Here is a 20,916-nt window from a genome sequence, read left to right as displayed (position 1 = left end):
CATGTGCTTATTCATGCAATTATCCAATCAGCCAATCGCGTGGCAGCAGTGTGATGCATGAAATGCTGCAGATAAAGGTTAGGAGCTTCAATTAATGTTCACATCAAACATCTCACTGGGTAAATAATGCGATCTCAGCGACTTTGACCGTGGCATGACTTGGTCCCAGACGGGCTGGTTTGAGTATTTCTGAAACTGCTGATCTCCTGGGATTTTCACACACAAGAGTAGAGTTTTTACTCACAATGGTGCAACAAACAAAAAACATCCAATAAGCATTCTGTGGACAGATATGCCTGGTTGATGAGAGAGGCCAAAGGAGAATGGCCAGACTGATTGGAGTTGACAGGCTACGGTAACTCAGATGACCACTATTTGCAATTGTAGTGAGCGTCAAAGCATCTCAGAATGCACATATTGTCACACCTTGAGGTAGATGGGCTACAACAGCAGAAGATCACTGGCCTCCCCCCTCACCAGATCTGAATCCAGTGGAACATCCCTGTTAGAACCGGGGACTGGCAGCATGAATGTGCACCTGACAGATCTGCAGAAATGATGTGATGCAATCATGTCAACGAGGAGCAGAATCTCAGAAGGTGTTTCCAACATCTCGTGAAATCTATGACATGAAGAGCTGAGGCTGTTTAGAGAGCAAAGGGAGGCCCTGCACTGTATTAGCATGGGGTTCCTAATGAAGTGCTCCGTGAGATTATTCGCTGATAATACATGGGAGGAGGCGTAAACGTTATCTCAAGGGTTAAACAATACTATGCACAATTTCACTGGAAAGTTTCTGTCTTCGGCTGGAAATAGACTGTCACGTTTCCGGATGTGGCGTCACATCAAAACAACAAAGACACATTTTTATTGGTCGGTGCAGCAAAACGGGGACCTGCTTAAAGTACCGATGAACCGCAGGAGAGCGTCTCGTCGCATGTGAGTACAAACATGCGCTTTATTTCACACAAACTAAGCATTTCGTAGAAATCGCATACAAAGCGAACACCATTGTACGTTGGCAGCTTGATTGGTGAAACTTACGTATTGTTAGGTAGAAGTGCTACTCGCGAGTTATCTGTCCCTGTTAGCTACCTAGCTAACAGCCGTGTCTAGCTAAGGGCTAGACCAATACGGTCATTTGGCCAGACATTGAAGTTAGCATTGGTGGTTACCGCTACCATACCTGTACTGTGCGCCTACAGTGGCTACTACCAGCTATTAATGTAGTCGTTACAAGCTAGTGTCTAAGCGTAAAGAGATCTGAGATTGACTTAGCATGACAGAGTTGACCAAACAATTCGCTCTTTCAGATTAATTCAACGGGGTTGGCATCGATTTACAGTTTGCAAGAATGAAATGCAAGTGACTTAAATTCAGAACTTAACATAAAAAAAATGATGGCAACTCTATAGGAGGAAGGTGAACACAGACAGAGTAGGACTCGTTACTGTACATTTTTCTTGTGTGACAGTGGTCAGGGAATGTCGGGTGTTGATAGAGGCCACCATAAGACAAGCTGCTCTTCCTGTGTTTGCTTTTTCTAATGTAGATCTGTTTAAACCACAAATTCAACTACTTATTGACCTCCTCAAACAGCTCTCACTCACAGAGGAGGGATGGACCGCCAGGAGGCGAGTGGAGGCAGAAGAACCAGGAGCAATGGCGAGGCCACGACAAGGCCCAGGTGAGACAGGTGGAGAAGGATGAGAGACGTGAGCAGGAGGGGAAACAAACAGTGCCCCGGGGGACTTGCCAGACCATGTGCCCTACTCGTGAGCTGCGGCTCCGTGAGACACAGAACCGCCTTCACCGTTTTGAGATGTTAGTGGGCACAGAAAGAGATCGGCGGCCCAGGGGAGACCCCTTGCGTGCTGTCAAGGAGTACTCCAGACCAGCAGCTGGGAAAGACTCGACAAACCCCACTGACCTCCGTCCCCCTGCCGTGCTGCGGAAAACTGTGTGTTACCTTATTGACGACATCGCTGCCTCCCCTGGTCTGCATCCTTGGACTGAGGCTAGTATTATATACACATGTATTCTGCAGTCCTTTTTGTTTTTATTATCGTCTCATGTTAAGGGAATTGTTGACTTAGAATTGAAACCTGTGGCATCATCTTCAAACTGATAATGACAGTTCAAACATCAGGGAAGTTTGAGTTTACAGGCAGTTTGCCAGCACAACTTTGTGCAAGTCTCCTCCAAAACATCATGAACATATTCTTGAGAGTACTAAAAAGGCTCAAAAAGAGCATATAATGTAGCAATGAGTTTTCGGCCCACAGTGCAGTTGTTCAGCTTTAAAACACTTTGCTTACATAGCACACGTTGTTTGGATTGATGTGATTTTTCCTGCTGTGTGAATCTCACTGTGTGTATAGTGCCATACAAACGTTACCTGTATTGTAATTTGCAACTGAGCTTGGCTAGAAAAATGACAACATTTTAGGTGACTGGTGGCCATCAAATGTACTGTAATTAAATATTTAATCAAAAAACAACATTGGGACATCAGAATTTTAGGGTCGAGCATGCAGAGCTTGTACAGTTGATTTTGACATTGCTCACTTGTGATTGGCCCAGGAAGAGCATTGTAATACTGAAGTTACAATCAAAGATACATAATAGTAAGACTTTGCCAGGCATATATTCTTTTTACTAAAATGATCCTTATCTTTTAGGTGTACAACTTTGTTTTTGATCGGCTGCGTGGTGTGAAGCAGGACATGATCATCCAGAGGGTGTCTGGGTTTGACTGTGTGGCCATTTTAGAGCAGACAGTACGTTTCCTCATCTACGCCTCCTATCATCTTTGTGGTGAGCCCCTGCGGCTCTACGACCCACGGATTAATGACACGCACCTACAGGAGAATCTAAGCTGGCTGCTGAATTGCTACGCTACTGGAACAGAGCCGCATCTCAACCAGGAAGAGTTTCAAGCTCTTGGTCTTCTGTACAACCTCGGTTGGTTACTATATGTAATAGTTACATGCTTAATAGGGTTTTTGCGTTGGTATATTTGTATGTATGTTGAAGCATTGTATTAAAAGTGCAAATATGCAATAAGCCAGTGTTGTATGAGCAACGTTTTTATGTGGAGCACTTGTAAAAATCTTCAGAAAACCTTCTGGATAAGTTTATTTTGGAGAGAATGAGTGTAAAACCAGTCAGTGTTTTTAAACCAAGAAAGAAGCAATTTTGTTAGTTATTCAAAGGCAGGCATATGGAAGTGGAGATTTTATATGTGGCTCCTTCTGTGCAGGGCAGAGTCACAATTCCTGCTTTTGAAAAAGATTTTGCACGTTAGTCACCCTCTAAGGTGCTCTGGAAACATAACTGGGATAATTTCTCCATGTTTGCTGATCTTTTTTTTTTCTTCCTCATCTCTCCCAGGTTCATCTCGTGCCACACGACACATCTTGGAGCTCCCTGAGCAGCTCCGCAGCACTCCTGCCATCAGGCTTGCTCTGTCGATCAACCGGGCTTATCTGGACGGAAACCCTGTGCGTTTGCTCCGATTGGCTCAGAGGTTGAACTTCCTGCAGTGTTGCGCGCTCCACCGCCACCTGGTGACATGTCGTAGAGATCTGCTGCTAATATTCAGCCACGGCTACAGCAGCCGCAACTGCCGCTTTCCTCTTGACAGACTGGCTCAGCTCTTGTGCTTAGACACGTCACTTACAGCCCAGCTCTGTCAGTCTTACGGAGTGGAGGTTAACCAGAGCAACCAAGTGGTTTTCTCCAAGGCTGCTTTCACTGAGCCCGAACCAGGGAAACTGCACTGTAAACTGTATCACAACATAGTGGCTGAGAAACAGAGAGACCTCACTGTTGGGGGTATCATTCACGGTTGCGCTTGAGACCAAAAAAGGAGTTAATTAGTAATACCGGTAATGCTTTATAGGGAAATGGTCTGTAAACTCACTCCCCTCCACAGGGAAGTCAAAACGCAAATGACAGAGATTTAAAGACTTGTCCAAGGACAGTTAAGCAGTGCAGCTGTTTTGTTATTAAGTGGTTTCTTCTTTCTACTCTTATTATCTTGTTGGATTTGAGCCTTGGGGCATTCATTCTACGATAACGAATGCCAGTATGTTTACCATTGAAATGTTTTGGATTATACATGTTCCAAACTCAGATTAGGATGAGGGTTGTTGTTGAGCTACGGGTCTGCCATACTCCGACGGAGAGAGGCTGCATCGGGGAGGAAAGTTCCCTCCTGGCTCCGGATGTGGTTTTTCATCCTCAACATGCACTTGGTGTCTGAATTACCGTAAGATGTGAATTATTTTTATACTGTTACTGATGCTGGTTATATTCTTACTATTTAAATGTTTTAATGCCATATTGTCTCTTTGTTCAGTATTTCAGAAAACCTGCTGGAAAATCTACTGTGCAACAGTGTTCATTTATTCTCATAAATGCAGTACCTCAGAAACATTTTAATAAATTTTGTTATCTAAAAGAGAAACGCTTTTGGCTTGTAATTTGAACTGGCTGATGCACTTTACTGCATCTAGGCCCTTTGGCCACTTGAGGGCAGCAGATATCCGTACAGGGTATCGGCGCACTCCAGCTAGTCCAAAAATAAGGCTAAATAAGAGAGATAATCCTGCTTCGGGTGTTTTGGTCGTGTTGCTCTAAACTGTTTTCCAGCATGGCAGTCTAGCGATGTGGTCCGACGACAACAACAAAACAAAAAAAACGAACCAGTTGCGGCCGGTCGAGCTTTTGAAACGTCAACTGAAGCAAAAGTGTGTGACGTGCAGGTAATTTATAGTGGCTTCAACTGCAGGGTCCTTGCCGTTCCTCACCCTGGGGTTAGTCATGCTCTCGCAGCGGAGAAGTGAGAGGAGGTATTGAAGTGAATGAATCGCAGCCCGACGCCGATCGCCTCCCGACTCGCTGCCTGCTGGAGGAGCGGAAAGAACAGATCGACCAACTTGAGAGGGATCACCGGGAGCGAGACTTGCGCGGATTGTACATGTCAAACAATCCTTTACAGTGACATTTTTGCGCGCCGGAGTGGGAGGACGCTTACAATTTGTAATGCTGAAATATGAGAGAACGGAACCGGGGCGGGTGAAGGCACATGGGAGAGGACTGTCCGTGTACTCGGGGCTCTAAAAGAGAAAAAAAAAAAAAAAAAAAAGTCACGGTTTGCTTGGGTCTGGATCTGGCGAAGTGGGATGATTACAAAAAGTTGATCTTTGGTTCCGGACGAGGCTCTGCACACCTACACACGCCAACCAACCTCAATGGATAGATAGACTGACGGGCGCTGTAGACACACAAACTGTTAAAATTTCATTTAACTGTTCATTAGAGTTCAAAGATCCAGCCTCCTCCAGAGGAGAGAGCCGATATCCAGCGGTATCTCGGTTACTGCGGCCAAAATGTGTCGGTTGTCTCTGACAGCTTTGAGTCTTTCGTGGACTTTGTTCATCTGCAACGTGAGCAGAAGTTATGCGCAAGAAAGACAGTAAGTAGCCAATGTTGCATGTGGTGCAGTGCTTTGTACTTACTACAAGCATTTCCGATGCTCTGGATCGGAAATTCACTTAAGCTACAATACTGTTTTTTTTTTCCACTTATTGTGACCCGTGGTCATAGCAACGTTATCATTTTCATCAGATTAAGTGCAGTCATTGATCTGTAATATTTACTGCCTAAACCACCATGTCCTTGTCTGTCACTTTGTCGTGGTATTTGTGAATATGGGAGGATTTCATGCCACCACGGATAATGACGTTGTACTATCACAACACTTTGTCATTCATGCCCCCCCCCCCCCCAGACTTTTGGTTCAGGTAACGCGGTGTTGTTCGGACTTTTGAGCCGTTACGCTAAGCGATACAGTCTTGAGAGGCAGCCCGCGCTGCCGTTCATGTTGTGACTGCCCATGCACCGGTAACGACAGATACTTTCGGTGCATTCGTGGGCTTTGGCAGTAGCCTATGTTACTCAGTTTATCCCCCCAGAACCCGAGGCAAGGAAGCTCAAATTGATTTGGCTCCCCCCGTGCCATCGGTCAGGCTGCTGTCAGCTGTTAGAGGGCTTCATCCTGACCTTGAGAGTTGTGTTAATGTGCGAAGAGTTGTGAGCAGTTCTTCCAGGTTGTCCGGGGGGGGGGGGGGTAAGGAATGCAGCTCAATGTAGAAAATAAACAAAAAGTACCCAATTACTGACAAATGCAGGGTTGATCTACAAAAGAGAGCTTACATCATCCTCGTGTATTAAACGACTCTCAGCTGAGGGTGAATTTGCAAAATGCTAAGAAAATAAAAACATGTGACTGAACCAAAAAAGAGCTGACTGTTAGGGACTTCACCTACAAAGGAGAACACAAATCCTTCTCAGGCACTGACCAGCTCTCGGCTGAGGACAAAAGTTGGGCAAAAACAATGAGAACTTGAGTACATCAGGCCATGTGACTGAAATAAGCATGGTCTCCACCACCTGATCCAGGCTCATCCAAGAGCTGGTTAAACTCACTGTAGATCAAACGCAAAGAGTCAATTTCCTCGTATTATCTTCCTTCTCCCGAAGCCTTATTTTCCAGGGGATTTTCTCATGACTTTCTCTCTCAGGAACTGCAGTTGCCTCCGGCTGTAATGCACTAGTTCTGTAATGCCAACCACCTGATCTTTCTCTCAGGCATGCAATTGGGTTTGTGCTCGAGGCTTTGCTCACTCCTAATTTGTGTGATCTTCAGTTAAGTTTTCAGGGGGTGAGTAGGCCTGTTTGCCTTAGGAACTAGAGTAGGAATGAATGGGTCAGGACTGAATTGATCAGGCACAAAGATATTTGGACTTCGATCTCTTCAGGTACGCTTGCCACATGTAGTTGGCATAACTGATTTGGTACTTGCTTTTCTCAGTTCAACATATGCTCACAAATAACGGACGTAAACGAATGATCCTCAAACACAACACATCATTTGGTGGACGCTTCTATCATCCGCTCCACACACCCCTTACTAACCCCTTAACATACCACACTCTACTGAGTTAGTTGTGCAGGGCCACGCTAACAAGAGCTCCTATTATTCTACCTTTGTCACCTGAGAGATGTAGCCCCTCCGCGCCAGATGGCATATTCTTTCATCCAAATAAAACTTAAATTGGGCCTTTTTTTTCGAGGCTGTTTATAATCATCAAAGAACGACCTTTGCTCTATGACCTCAGTGACAGGCTCCTTCCCTCAATTAAATGTCAGAGTGACTGTGTGGAATCTCAGTCGTTATTTTTCAAAACAGACGCCAAGGTTCTGTCAGAGGTGCCAGACCACCCAAAGAAAACACCCGAGCAGAAAGCTCATTGGCCGACAGGTACCGTGTCCCTGGTAACCATTGCAATTAAACCCGATCTTGCTGCAGAAATCCATGTGGAATGTCCCTGTTTGTATGTGTGATTTGTTGTGTATGCGTGCATGCGGATGTGCGTGTGGGTCGTGGATAAAGTGAGAAACGAGGGCAGAGAAAGAAATGTGAGTTTTATGCTTAGTTCACCTGTATGATTTGCGGAAAAACAACGGGACAATTACACTGCCATATTCACTTAAAATCAGAATGGTAAGTGATATCAGCGATGGTTTGCCTCGAAAAACCAAGCAGTGATGCAATACATCTTTATCCGAATGCATCATATGTTTATCTCCTTCCTCTTCTTGTCTCACTTCCCTCCCTGACCTCTGACCTCTCCTTTACTTCCTGCCACCTCCTCTCCCTCTGTTTTGCCGCCTCTACCTTTTTCTCCTCCGTGCACTCTTACGTCCTCTGCTCTCCTTCCGTCTCACCTCCCTCCTTCCCTTGCTCTCCCTCCCTCTGTTCTTCTCCCTCCATCCTTCCTTCTCCACCTTCTCCTCTCCTTTCAGGGGTTATTTGGTTGCTGCACCCTCGGTGTTTCGAGCAGGCGTAGAGGAGAGTGTGAGCATAACCATCTTCAATGCAAAAGCAGAAACCCGCGTCCAGGTGCAGCTCTCAGTGAAGGGACAGACGGTAGCCCACAGCCATGGCTCAGTGCTTGGTGAGAACAAAATCTGAAGCTAAGGTTACACTGGAACAATGCATTACTTTTAGAAAAAAAAACTTGCACTAACAAGTTGAGCTATGAGACACCCCCTTTGTGTGATTCATTCAAAGGATGTTGAGATCACACAGGAAGATATGCTGGCAAAAACATACATGTACACTGAAGAACACACACGGCGTGGGCCTAATTGACCTCTGCCCTAACTGTGTGCTCCTGACCAGCCAGGGTTTTCATGGACATTATCTATGATTGGAGGCATCAGCATAGCCCATCCCACCAGCCACTTAGTGTATACAGTGTGTGATTTGTTTGACAGCACCATTAATAGATGGTGCTAGCTCTGCCTCAGTGTGGCATGGAGACAGTTTGCAGCTGGATGTCCTGCTAACCCGGAGTTAGAATCTCCAGGCGAGCTCAGCCACAGTGTAGAAGCTCTCATTACTACTGAATAATAATAGTATTACACTGATGATTACACGGATATGGGAGAACTGAGATGTAAAAGTGTATGGCAAGCTCTGAAGAAATATCCCACATTAAATTATCTCATTGTTTCTATTTTAGACAAAGGCACCGTCAAACTAAAGGTGAGTCTGTCTACGCAGCTTAGTTTGCATTTGTTTTCTAAGCGGTGTCCTACAGTATGTGCATGCTGCTTTCCAGATATGTTTAAAATACACGGTGCTGTTTAGCGGTGACAGCTGCACAGTAGTGAGAACCTCTTGTCCGTTGTGTGCACATTCCTCAGGCAACATGCAAATCAACACTAACATTATTTGTAATGCAACATCTGTCTCTGCTCATTCATTGGGAATAAGGTAACAGCCTCAATATAATATGCAACAGCTGTTGACGTGCATGTATGGTCCGCCGCCCCCGAAGGGTGGAATAGATCAATCTAGTATGCACGACTTGATTCTTCCCCTCTGTCTCTCTTTCTCTCTCTCTCCCCTGCCTGCTCTCCCCTCCCTGTAACCTCCACCCTCATTCTCGTGAAATACAGTCATATGTAGTGTGCAGTGTTATAGCTTGGCATTTTCCTCTTGTGTTTAAATGTAGTTTTTTTTATTATTATTATTCTGTAGCTTTTTCCCCCTAAAGAATTATTAAAAATGTTGAATCAAGGTGAGTAATTTTTACAACAGTGTAGAGTAAACATTTCAATCCTTCCCCCGTTGACCTCATTTACTTTTGGTAAATCCGGCCCCTGATCCTTCCTGTGTTTGCGTTTATGTGTGTGAATGTGCCACCAGGTTCCCTCTGGGCTAAGAGGCCAGGCCCATCTGAAGGCGTGGGGGAACCGTCACCTCACAGAGGGAGGCTACATCTTCCACAACTTCACCACCGTCACAGTGGAGAGCAAGGGCACAGCTGTCTTCATCCAGACTGACAAGCCCGTCTACAAACCCAAACATAAAGGTTCCCTCATAGTGCACCTGGTAGTTAATCAGTTAATCACTGCACAGAAATGCAGAGAATTGAGGCTCATTTTCAGGGTTTTGTCACAGAATAAGACTCAGTTAATGAAAAATCAGTTAAAAGATGCTATCTTGTTGCTGCTGGGTTCACACTGAACAACCACTATGGAAATAAGCACTGTGATTATGTGTTACTATACTAGATGTTATGCCATGTCTTGATTGGGATATAACTTTGTTTGCATTAACTTTGCTGATCAAAACAGGGCTACCAAAATACTAACTTTGTTCAAATGTGTAAAGGTTTTCATGTTGAAATGATGTAAGCCTGCTGTATTTTACAATACTGTGTTTTTTTTTTCTTTCCTTAGTGCTGATCAATGTTTACACAGTTACCCCTGACCTGAGACCAGTAAATGACAAGGTAAATGAAAAAATGTGTCATGCAGATAAAAGCCTCACATTCAGCACATGCACCTAAAAAACATTGCATTGCAAAACATTACACACCAATAATGGCAAATGAGCAGATAAACAAAGAAATGAATAACAATCTGTACTAAAAGTGAATAGGATTTGCGGTAAAATCTGTAATTCCATCTGTAGCTTTTTATTGGAATAAAATACAAATTCTGAATGCCAAAATCTCCGTTTACATTATCTGGTTGGTGTTCCATCACTTTAGCAACAGAACAACAACAAAAATTAGCACGAACATACTGTTCCGTCTCTAATTGCTGAAATTAAGAGGAGAAACTCAGCCTGCCCTGAGCGCAGAGAAATGTACAGTCACCTATTTACAGAAGCCAAGCGAGAGTCATTTCTCTTGGAATGTTAGCAATGGCTCCAAATATACTGTGCAACTGTGCAGACAGATGGTTTATTGATGTTTGCAGCTATAAAGGTCTGCTGCTGGTAAAGGGCAGTACTCACTTTCACAGATGGATGATTGTTGGATAAGGAAGGAGTGGGGTGAAGCACTGGGAAGAAGCACAGGATCCTCTCTAGGATTTACAGTTTTGTATCTAATTCATAACATCTTGGACTTGTCTTCCCCCCCTTTTTTTTTTTTCACAGATTGAGGCGTATGTTTTGGTGAGTGGAGGCTGGCAGGACCACCCAGGGGTTGGCAGAGCCACGTCCGGGAGGGGACAGTGGCAATTTTAGTTCCCAGTCTGGCTGGAGATTACAGAGCAGAAGTCAAGGCAGCTCACCTTGATAACAGGGTGCTCTTTGAAATAGTGCAAGGATAAACAACATGAAAGGAGCTTCTCTTCTCTTCTCTTCTCTTTGCTTCTCTTATCTTCTCTTCTCTTCGTTTTTTCTTTATCAGCCCCCCCCCACACACACACACACACACAAACGCACACACATACAGTGTCTCCCACCTGTACTTGCTGACCTTGCTCATTTATTGTCTCTCTTCCCAGATACTGAGACGTTTGTAGGCCACATAACAAGCTGCTGCTTCATAAGAAGCTTTTTCGGAAGCCCATGCATGACTTATCGCTGCCGACAAACACATACGTGTTTTTTTTGCTACCCTCTTACCTGGAGCGTATGTCTCACCTGAGGAAAAGCTGTAAAAGTATTTTGACAGTTGTCTGAGACAGGAGCTAGGTCTCTAGGTCAAGTTCAGTTCAAGGACTGTTAGACCCGACTCAACAATTACATTATATGATGTTGCCATTGTGTAATGACAATATGCAAATGTGCAATTAACATAGTTCAGCAGTTTAATTTGAAATGTGTAATCTTAACAATGTTTGTTTAATTTGATCCTTAAGGATCCCAGAGGATCCAGGATGGTCCAGTGGAAGGGTCTTAAATCTGTGTGCTGTGGTAAGCCACATCTCCTGCAATATATCTGCACAGTCATTGTCTATCCTGTATGTTCACATTTCATCGCAGAGTTTCTCACGGTAGTATTTTTACTAAAGTGAAAAGATGTTTTCCATTTTGAATTTATAATTGTAGGAGGGTGATAAGCAACTGGAACAACCTGCATAATTCCCCGCTGCACTGTAATTTTCCTATCAAGGGTGTATATGTTGGCGTATGGTTGATAGCTATCAGGTACACAGGCACTGAACATAGCTTTCTCTCCTATAGGGGTTGTGAACATGAGTTTCCCTCTGTCTGACCAGCCTGTGTTTGGAGAGTGGTTTATCTTTGTGGAGGTGCAGGGCCACACCTATAACAAGTCGTTTGAAGTGCAGAAATATGGTGAGGACGTGCACATGTAAGACAGTCGTTTGCACAACAAAGAACAAAGAACAAAGTACTTTGTTTTTATTGTTTTTTGGGTGTTTTTTGTGGTTTGGGTGCTTTCAATTATAAAGTATAATGTTGATGTTCTATGATTACTGCATTTTTTGTATAATTTCCTGTGTCCAGGACACCTACGTAAAGCTGATGTTAAATATGAGTGGACATTTTGTTACGAGTGCTGTTTTATGCATCGACAACAGAAAGCCAGTAATTAGCAATAAAAGAGATGGACAGCAAACATACAGTAAAAAGGCAGATCATGTAACTGAAAACTAATATGCTGTTGCCTCCTTCACAGTGATGCCCAGGTTTGAGTTGGTGATAGATCCGCCACGCTACATCCGTGACCTGAACATATGCGAGCAGGCCACTGTCAGGGCCAGGTAAGTCACCTCAAATCCGGCATAGAATAGATCAAACAAAAGTCCCCTTAGTCTTTTGCCAGGGGGACTTTTGTTTGGCTGATCATCTATAAAAGGATGGTACCTGTAGCTCTGTTTTATTACATTCGTCATGCTTTTTACTTGTTTTTTGATTCACTGACCTTAGATGTCTTGTAGATGTAGAGGTCTGACATGTCAATGTTGTACAGGTATACGTTTGGGAAACCAGTGACAGGGAAGTTGACAGTGAATATGACAGTGAATGGAGTGGGCTACTACCGTCATGAGATGGGCCACCCTGTGATTAAAAACATCGAGGTCAGTTCATTTATTCCCTGGTCAACATATATCTTAATGCTCCCGTTTATGGATTTATTAGAGATGTCAAGGCTGGCATTGAAACAAGATTGTTGACTATATTTACCATGGGTGATCCGAACCCTGGCACTAGAACTATGTTCAACACATTCACAGTACCAGATCACCCCTCTGCTGTTCTCAGATCAAAGGCTCTGCAAACTTCAGCCTGTGTGTCAAGGACATGATGCCCTTGGACGTAGCAGATCACTTCAGGGGCACAGTGAGCATTTGGGCATCAGTGACCACCATAGACGGAAGCAGGCAAACCACATTTGATGATTCAACACCCGTCCATAAACAGCTCATCGACATCAAATACTCCAAGGACACACGCAAACAGTTCAAGCCTGGTCTGCCTTACAAAGGGAAGGTGCGACAACGAAAGCCACTTTAACTTGCTTCATTATTTATCAGCTGTTAGTTAAAGATAAATCAGCTCATTATTGACTGTCTGTTTTTGCCTCTTCCCCACCTACTCTTGTTAACCCTCTCCTTGTAGATTGAGGTGACCTACCCGGATGGGAGCCCAGCTGATGGGGTAAGGGTGCGTGTTAAGGCAGAGCTGACCCCCAAGGACAATGTCTACACCAGTGAACTAATCTCCAAGGACGGCCAGGCCACCTTTGAGATCCCCTCCATCCCCACTGCTGCCCAGTATGTCTGGTTGGAGGTCAGTTGTACTGGCAGTAGTTTCTAGATTTATGTATTATATACAGGGTGAAGTGAGAAGGAAGAGTTAGAATGTTTTGTCTTTGCATAGACCAAGGTGACATCTATTAACGGAAAAACAGTAGGAGACCAGTACCTGCCCAGCTACCTGTCCATCAGTAGCTGGTACTCTCCCAGCAGGTGTCACATCCAGATACAGAGCCCCAGCACTGCACTCAAAGTAAGTACTATCCTCTGAATGTGGAGTGTTATGCATCATTGTTGCCATTATGTGTTGAGTTTTCTTCTGTGTTCAAACCTTTTAATACATCACAATGCTCCGGTATCATCCTTAAAATAGTCATAAAAGCGTACTTGTATCTTTCTGTGTGTATAGATTGGCCAAGAGGCAGAAGTGGCTCTCAAATCCACCTGTCCCTGTAACTTCACCCTGCACTACGAAGTTGCATCCAGGGGGAACATCATCCTGTCAGGCCAACAGACAGCCAACCTGACAGCCTCACACAGAGGAAAACGGGCTACAGTCACCTTTGACAAAAACATTCACACAACCCACCTGCCTCCGTCTGCCTCTGGTAAGAACATGGATCCTTTTCATATGCACTGGATGTTAATAAAGATACACACAAATCCCTTGGATAAACTTGTTGTTTGGTCTTTCTCAGGATGCATGTTGGTTTTTTGTTTTGTTTTGTTTTTTTTTTTAATTTTTTTGCTCTCAGCCTTCTCAGCATCAGAATGTCGCATGGTCTCATGAAGACTATGCCATCCCAATCACCTTTCTTTACCCTCATATCACTCTGCCAGGTGTTGCAGGCTCCTCCTCCCAGGCCGAGATGGACAGCTGTGTGACTTATCTACGTTTCCCTGTTAGTCACAGCATGGCACCCCTCAGCCGTTTGCTGGTCTACTATGTGAGGGAAAACGGCGAGGGTGTCACGGACAGCCTTCAAATCCCTATCCAGCCTGACTTTGAGAACCAGGTTTGGAAACAGAATGAAAAATCCATTACCCTGGTATATTAACATACATTGATATATTAAACTTATGATAACTGGCAGTAAGTCCCCAAACATTGATCTTGTTGGATAAACAGTAAATTAAGGATTTTTTGTTATTATAAGAATAACTGCATTGTATAATATTTATTAAAAACCAGGGGAAAATGATGTATGCTCTGTATACATTTTGGAGCTGAGCCCAAGTATCCATGCTTCAGCTCTGTCCACATTGTATTGTCTGTAAACAAACAGCTGTGTTGGCCTGGGAGAGATCCCCAGTTCCTGCCTGCATTAGGTGGAGTTAACTCCTTGAAGTATTTACAGCTCCCTGGTATGCCATTATAACACTGTGTGTGTGTGTGTGTGTGTGTGTGTGTGTGTGTGTGTGTGTGTGTGTGTGTGTGTGTGTGTGTGTGTGTGTGTGTGTGTGTGTGTGTGTGTGTGTGTGTGTACACGTGCATGTGTGTCAGAGGAGGGGGTTGTGAGGGCATGATGAGACAGAGGCCATGCGGGCCGCAGGCAGATGAGTGGGGTCGTGACAGGAGAGGATGACAGGTTACGGAGTGGGGAAAGGAGGGCAGCGGAACCGATTAACAGGGCTAATTTGTGACTGCGCACTGCTGAAAAACAGTTTTGACATGTGAAAGTTTATGGCTGACTCTCATCAACCCTCCTCTTTCAAAGGCTGTAGTTTTCCACTCTCTGTCCTGTTGTTTCCCACCATATCTTACTACTCAACCCTTTTGAATTGATGTTGTTCCAAATGACACACAAATTGCCTCTTAGGCTCTGTCAGGCAACACTGCCAACTAGTGCTGAAATGATTCAGTAAATGTATTTATAAATTGATTGACAGAAATTAATGACAACAATTTTACTAATTGATCTGTTGTTTATGTAATTTATCAGGCAGAAATGCAGTTTGCTGGTTCCAGCTTTTTAAATGTGGGGATTTGTAGCTTTTCTTCGTTTTGTATCATTCTCCTGTACAAGTTTTGGACTGTTTCTCAGACAAAACAAGCAATTGGAAGATGTCACCTCGGGCTCTGGGAAATTCTGCGCGTCATTTTTCACTATTCTCTGACATGTTGTAGCCAATGAGTAATTGATGAATCCAAAAATAAAGAAAAAAATTTATAAAAAATAACATTAAAAGTAATTGTTATTAGCAGCCCTACTTCCAAAGATTGGTTGAATCTGAATGTACAATTTTATGGTTTATAAAAGTGTTTTTTAAATCCATGCTGGGCTTGTATTCTATAAAAATGTATTTTTGTATGAGTATCAATTGTGTATCTTCTGTTGGCTGGATTGCAGGTGTCTGTTTCTTTGTCAACTAATGAGTCCGTGCCAGGGGACCCAGTGACCCTTCATATCCGGGGAGAGCAGGGCTCCTGTGTTTGTGTGGCCACTGTGGATAAGAGTCTTTACTTGTTAAAGCCTGACTTCCAGCTCAGTCCTGACAAGGTTGGTCTTATTTATAATTTATAGTGATATCTTACTGTGATATTGTTCACCTTTAAAGAATAAATTTACGTTTTGTGTGGTTACAATATAACTGTTAGAACAGAGCAATAGATGCATTGTTTCTGAGATATTACTTCACTATCCAATGGGACTCTGAGCTGCATCTGTGTATGTAACTGTGTTTTTGTGCTCACATGAAGGTGTTTTCTCTGTGCAGGTGTTTAAAGAGCTGGCAGACTTTGATGTTTCAGATGCCTTCGGCATTCCTAAAGATGACGGACACTTCTGGTGGCCTGGGCTGTCCTCAAAGAGACGCAAACGGTCCTCTGTGTTTCCATGGCACTGGGACATCACCAAGGATGCACGCTTCGCTTTCACAGTGAGAACACACACACAGTTAAAGGGCCCACAGCGATGGTACAGGGAGAAAAAATAATAATCTTAGTGTGTGTGTGTGTGTGTGTGTGTGTGTGTGTGTGTGTGTGTTTGTGTGCGTGTGCGTGTGTGTGTGTGTGTGTGCATGTTTACTTCTCTGTATGTTTAACACAGGAATCAGGGCTGGTTGTGATGACAGATATGGTGAGTTTAAACCACCGGCAGAGCGGAGGCATGTACACAGACGAGGCCGTTCCTGCTTTTCAGCCGCACACCTCCACCTTAGTGGCTGCCATGCACTCTCGCCCCACAACCAGGTAAAGGAGCTGCTATTGAGGTATCAGAGGCAGTCTCGGGGCATCAACTAACCACTCTAAGATACCTACAAATCCAAATATTGTCTTGTTCAAACTGCCTTAGTTGTGGCTTTTGGAAAAGTTTTCTTAACTAATATAAAAGCCCAAAAAGGTAAAAGTCTCTGAAGGTAAATATTTTCTTTAATCTAAAGCTTGCTAAAACAAGTTATCATATACAACAAACTTAACTTTGTTTGATTGAACCTTAACAAAGAGTGAGCTGGGTTGGATTTTGTGTCTTGCTCAAGGATATTTAGTTGTTGATGTTCAAATATTAGCTGTTTAGTTAAGTTACAGAAGAAAAGTTACTGTGATCCTTGACTGGACCACACACAGTTATAGGGGCATGTACTTTTCTGAAAACAACGAATTTGAAACCAAGCCCATGAGAGAGCAATAATTACTTCATGATCCCAGCAATTATAAACCAGTAATACAAATTTCAGTATTTGTCATGCTTGGGTTAAATAAGGTCTCAGAATTGAGCAATGTACAAGCAGAGCGAAAACATGACAGAAGAAATTAGTTTTGTTGGTTTCTCCACATTTTAAGTCTACTTTCCTCACTGCCACGAATACTTCTCATTCTAGTGATGAACATTAAACACATGACATGACACAGAGAATGTCAGCGTGGAATTCAGAATAATACATTTTCCAATTAGGGTGTTTTTTTATTGTGAGCAGCTGAAGCCTTTTATTGATGTCAGCTTGTGTTTTGTTTGCAGAGCAGAGAGGCGGAGGCGTACATTTTTCCCAGAGACTTGGGTGTGGCACTGCCTCAACGTCAGGTATTTAAATCTTTATATAAATATTTCACTTGTGTGTGTGTGTGTTACATGCCTGTGGCTAGATATATCAGGTTCACCAGATTGTCTTTACTTACATATGATTTAGTCACAATCTAAAACTTTGAAGGGAGAGAAGAGAAGAGAAGAGAACAGTACATAGACCAAAAACCTGGAAGAATGAAAGACTGACAAACAAAAGGATATATACATTAATAGAGTACGAGAAAAGATGGGAAGTGAGGATAAAAAACTGCTGGAGAGGAAAGAGTGAAGATTAGATGAGACATTGTTGAGCGAAGAAAGGAATGAGAGAGGAGAGGAAAGGTGCTAATAAATCTGTATGTGAGGGGACGGATGATCCATCATTTGCCAGCATCCAAGATTTCCCCCCTCTGGGTGTGAATGTGCCTCATTTAAATTGGGCGATCTTGGAACGGACTGTCACTTTCTCAAAAGCTCCTTCCATTCATTTTCAGCCAATATAAATGAGTTGCCCATAGATTTCCATATGCTTGATTCCTTTGGATGGGACTTCAGCTCTGCCTAATTTCCTGTGAAGTCCAGAGCTCTGATTTCCCTTAAAAGTCTATTAAAGTGGTTTTTGGGCAACTTTGATCAAAAGGAAGGGAGTACATGCAGTTTTTCAAGTTTATTATACCCTGTGACCAGCTGCCAGGACCAACATTAAATATTTGTTGCCAATAATGATCTCAGCCCATTCATGCAAAGAAACAGATTGGGTCAACACCTGACTGTCCCTCACACCTATCCATTTTAGAGTGTTTGCTGTAGTTATACTGGTGCAGGTGTCCGTGTTGACACAGGTGTTGCTGACATATAAGTAATCTACAGTGTTTCATCAAGATGGTCATTGTAGTTTGTGCCTTTTTTATTGCTCAAATAAAACCATGAAAGGATGCTAAAATCTTTTTCCTTCCCTGCCACTCAAGTTGTATCTCAACATGTGTCACTGACAGCTCTGAAACGGGGGAAGCTGAGCTGCGTTTGGATGTGCCGGATTCAATCACGACATGGGTGACAGAAGCCGTGGGCCTGTCTGAAGAGAAGGGGCTTGGCTTCGCAAAGAGAGCGGAGCTTCGTACCTTCAAGCCCTTCTTTGTTGACTTTACGTTGCCCTACAGCTTAATCAGAGGGGAGCAGACCAAAGTTCCCCTCACTGTCTACAACTACCTGCCAACATGTTCGGAGGTAAGATGATGAATCAGAGGGCAAATGAACAGGAAGCAAACTTGTTACTTTTCTGCAGCCAATGTGCAGTAAGACTCATTAGCATTTGCCTTCACAAACAAACAAGCCAACTGAGTCATGCTCTTAAAGATGGCAAGGGTAGCATTAGTTTACCGGGGTGCAGCTTAAAGGGCCATACCCGTGCTTTTACATGTTTTAGCCCATTGATTACAAATTGTGTGTATTTAACATTACTGCTGACCATTTTCCATTGCATACTACACGTGTCCAGATAGATTACCCTCCATTCATTTTAAAATAGAATGAAAATCAGAGCTAAACAGCTATTTTCACAAAACAATATAGATGAGTAGGGACTGTTTTGAACAGTCTTTCTGTGCAACAGCTTTTCAGTGTGAGAAACAGCCAAAACACTGTTCTAATCAACTCTATAATACATGGAGATACCTTTCACAAAAATGATTGTAGGTGACATGTTTAGCCCATTTGTGCTCTGCCAACTCCACTGGGGTATGAAGCAGGTGTTTTTGTCCTTGTTGATGACATTCTTGTCTTGTTATCAGTATATATATATATATATATATATCAAAATTACAAACTTGTCTCAGAAGACTTTAAAGACTTTCGACAATGTGGACAACACACAATTCAGATAAGGAAAAAAAATCGTCAGTGGAAGCAACAGAGGAGGGAGCCCTCCTCTGGAATGGATAGATATGCAGTAGTAACCTGCTGCCACTGCAATCCAACTTTGGATAAGCAGCAGAAAATGGATGGATGGATGGATTTACAGAGTAGACAGAAGTAGCAGTAGTACGGTTAAACTATGGAAGGACAGAAGTATGATATTAAGTATATAATATTCCTAATAATATTAAACATGACAAGTTAAAGAGTGTTAGGCAAAGATCAAAAGTGTTTGAAATGAAGACTGAGGATCACAGCGAAAAATAGAACATCTTCCAGGTGCTAAAAGCATACGATGTGCTGTACAGGTGATGGGCCAAAACATGCAAACCAATGTAATAGTCTTACTGTCGCTGTCTTAGTTTTTATTTCTGCATGTAGCAAAACAGGTGTTATCAAAACAATGTGATAAACAAGACAAGGATTGTTATGGGGTAACTGTAGGTAGGTAGGCCCAGGGATATAGAGGGATTGGAAATTGTGTCCTATGGAAGCACAGGTTTGTAATGTAAAGACATGAGATTAGCCCAGAAGTTTGTTTCAGCACTCACTTTGAAGAGCCTTGTAAGCAGCACCTTGTACTTAAATGGGTCCATCCTGCGCTACGCACAGATGACATCATGATGTTTGCAGATGAGCCTGTTAAATGGCCTGTGTGTGTGCTGCCCTGATGTCATGTTAGGTGAATATGTAAACCAGAATAGCCCGTCTTTTGATGTCCACCCCAGCAACATGTGATTCCTATGTTTTCTGCACAGTTATTTACGACTTGTGGCGTGTGGATAAAGAACAGTTAAAAGATCCCTCTGCATTACTGAGCCCAATGCGAAAAAAGGATGATGAGTGGAACGTAATCTTTCAGGGATCTCGAGAAGCATGAGTCAGTCAGCATGGAAAATTCACAATGCGATTTAAAAATTCTCCCTCGCTTTCTGAGCTTTGAGGGGAACATGCTATATGAGGGAGGGGCGTGCCGGGCATAAACTAGTCACTGTAGCCCTGTCAAAGGAGATTGATTGCCTTTGATTTGTCCCCTCTCCTCTCCTCTCCTCTCCTCTCCTATCCTCTCCTCCAACAGGTTCATGTTAAAGTATCAGTTCCAAAGGGCATCAAGTTTGTTGGCCATCCTGGAAGGCACCACCTTACCAGGAAGAAGTGTGTCGCACCTGGAGAGGCTACCCCCACATCCATTGTATTGTCTTTTACTGAACTGGGGTCGGCTAACATCACAGGTACCAGTCAAATGAATAATTTCCTCATGAATTTCTTGATTTCTTTATCAACTCTTACTTTGTTATTATTTTTACAAATACTATATTGTCAGGGTGAAAGTAAGTTTATATTCCTTTCCAAATGATTTTTCAATAAGGATATCACGAATATTTTGTTGTTATGTCATGACAATGCCATTGAAGTCATGAGGCAAATTCAGGTTAGTTGTTCGGGATATTCTTCACCTTTTGCAACACTGGAGAAAACACTTCTATCTCTGCATTCATGCATGTTTATTTTTGTTCAGTTGTATTACTCTAAAACATTCAGAACAGAACAAGTTTGTCTCCATACAACGCCATGAAGCAGATTATTGTATATATGCAGGACGAGCTATTTCACAGTATGTGCCAGAAGTGTTTGTCACATGTTTAGAAAGAAGGAAGTGGATCGGTGTTTGTTGTGAAAGAATGATTCAAGGTTTTGATGCTCATGTAAACAATGCAGATGAGTTCTGCATAATGAAAATAGCGTCATTTGAATTCTAAAGTGGAATGGCACTTTGACCAGGCTGTCAGTCCACTCAGTGTGATGCTTTACAAAAAGGCAAGCCTTTGAGTTAGGAGAGCTCTGCTGGCCAAGGAGCTGAGCTGTGTGTGATCTGGTCACCCACCCAGAGTTACAA

The 20,916-nt window shown here is 43.2% G+C and overlaps 2 protein-coding genes across 3 annotated transcripts in view; both read left to right on the top strand.

The window, feature by feature from the left end:
- Positions 1 to 197: 197 nt before the first annotated feature.
- sac3d1 (SAC3 domain containing 1) lies at positions 198 to 4,466 on the top strand. 2 transcript variants are annotated; one of them, XR_005707535.1, is made up of 5 exons: positions 198 to 939; positions 1,600 to 2,017; positions 2,682 to 2,964; positions 3,394 to 4,273; positions 4,364 to 4,466. XR_005707535.1 is itself a non-coding variant. In XM_040127752.1 (4 exons), the coding sequence occupies exons 1-4, from the start codon at positions 773 to 775 to the stop codon at positions 3,858 to 3,860; spliced, it is 1,335 nt and encodes a 444-aa protein (XP_039983686.1). In that variant the 5' UTR covers positions 198 to 772; the 3' UTR covers positions 3,861 to 4,459. The 2 variants fall into 2 exon arrangements, 1 of the variants encoding a protein (XP_039983686.1); XM_040127752.1 differs by having other exon boundaries at positions 3,394 to 4,459.
- Positions 4,467 to 5,194: 728 nt separating this feature from the next.
- The window catches only part of cpamd8 (C3 and PZP like alpha-2-macroglobulin domain containing 8), a 44,941-nt gene continuing 29,219 nt past the window's right edge, over positions 5,195 to 20,916 (top strand). The window contains exons 1-21 of the mRNA XM_040129682.1: positions 5,195 to 5,482; positions 7,876 to 8,027; positions 8,598 to 8,620; positions 9,287 to 9,452; positions 9,823 to 9,875; positions 10,529 to 10,546; positions 11,239 to 11,293; positions 11,564 to 11,677; positions 12,021 to 12,105; positions 12,315 to 12,423; positions 12,608 to 12,835; positions 12,965 to 13,135; positions 13,226 to 13,354; positions 13,511 to 13,709; positions 13,942 to 14,117; positions 15,453 to 15,602; positions 15,820 to 15,981; positions 16,152 to 16,294; positions 17,061 to 17,123; positions 18,101 to 18,332; positions 20,098 to 20,251. Of these exons, the coding sequence (XP_039985616.1) occupies positions 5,397 to 5,482; positions 7,876 to 8,027; positions 8,598 to 8,620; positions 9,287 to 9,452; positions 9,823 to 9,875; positions 10,529 to 10,546; positions 11,239 to 11,293; positions 11,564 to 11,677; positions 12,021 to 12,105; positions 12,315 to 12,423; positions 12,608 to 12,835; positions 12,965 to 13,135; positions 13,226 to 13,354; positions 13,511 to 13,709; positions 13,942 to 14,117; positions 15,453 to 15,602; positions 15,820 to 15,981; positions 16,152 to 16,294; positions 17,061 to 17,123; positions 18,101 to 18,332; positions 20,098 to 20,251 (2,668 nt within the window). The 5' untranslated portion in view covers positions 5,195 to 5,396. The remainder of the gene's footprint in view (positions 5,483 to 7,875; positions 8,028 to 8,597; positions 8,621 to 9,286; positions 9,453 to 9,822; positions 9,876 to 10,528; positions 10,547 to 11,238; positions 11,294 to 11,563; positions 11,678 to 12,020; positions 12,106 to 12,314; positions 12,424 to 12,607; positions 12,836 to 12,964; positions 13,136 to 13,225; positions 13,355 to 13,510; positions 13,710 to 13,941; positions 14,118 to 15,452; positions 15,603 to 15,819; positions 15,982 to 16,151; positions 16,295 to 17,060; positions 17,124 to 18,100; positions 18,333 to 20,097; positions 20,252 to 20,916) is intronic.

Source organism: Xiphias gladius, chromosome 6 (genome assembly GCF_016859285.1).
Source record: "Xiphias gladius isolate SHS-SW01 ecotype Sanya breed wild chromosome 6, ASM1685928v1, whole genome shotgun sequence".
Taxonomy (NCBI): domain Eukaryota; kingdom Metazoa; phylum Chordata; class Actinopteri; order Istiophoriformes; family Xiphiidae; genus Xiphias; species Xiphias gladius.
This window is presented reverse-complemented; position numbering and strand designations above follow the sequence as displayed.

Coding starts and splice junctions, on each gene's coding strand:
- sac3d1 (XM_040127752.1), top strand. CDS start 773: ATGCACAATTTCACTGGAAAGTTTCTGTCTTCGGCTGGAAATAGACTG. Junction 2,018..2,681: donor GTCTGCATCCTTGGACTGAG/GCTAGTATTATA, acceptor CTTATCTTTTAG/GTGTACAACTTTGTTTTTGA. Junction 2,965..3,393: donor TGGTCTTCTGTACAACCTCG/GTTGGTTACTAT, acceptor CATCTCTCCCAG/GTTCATCTCGTGCCACACGA.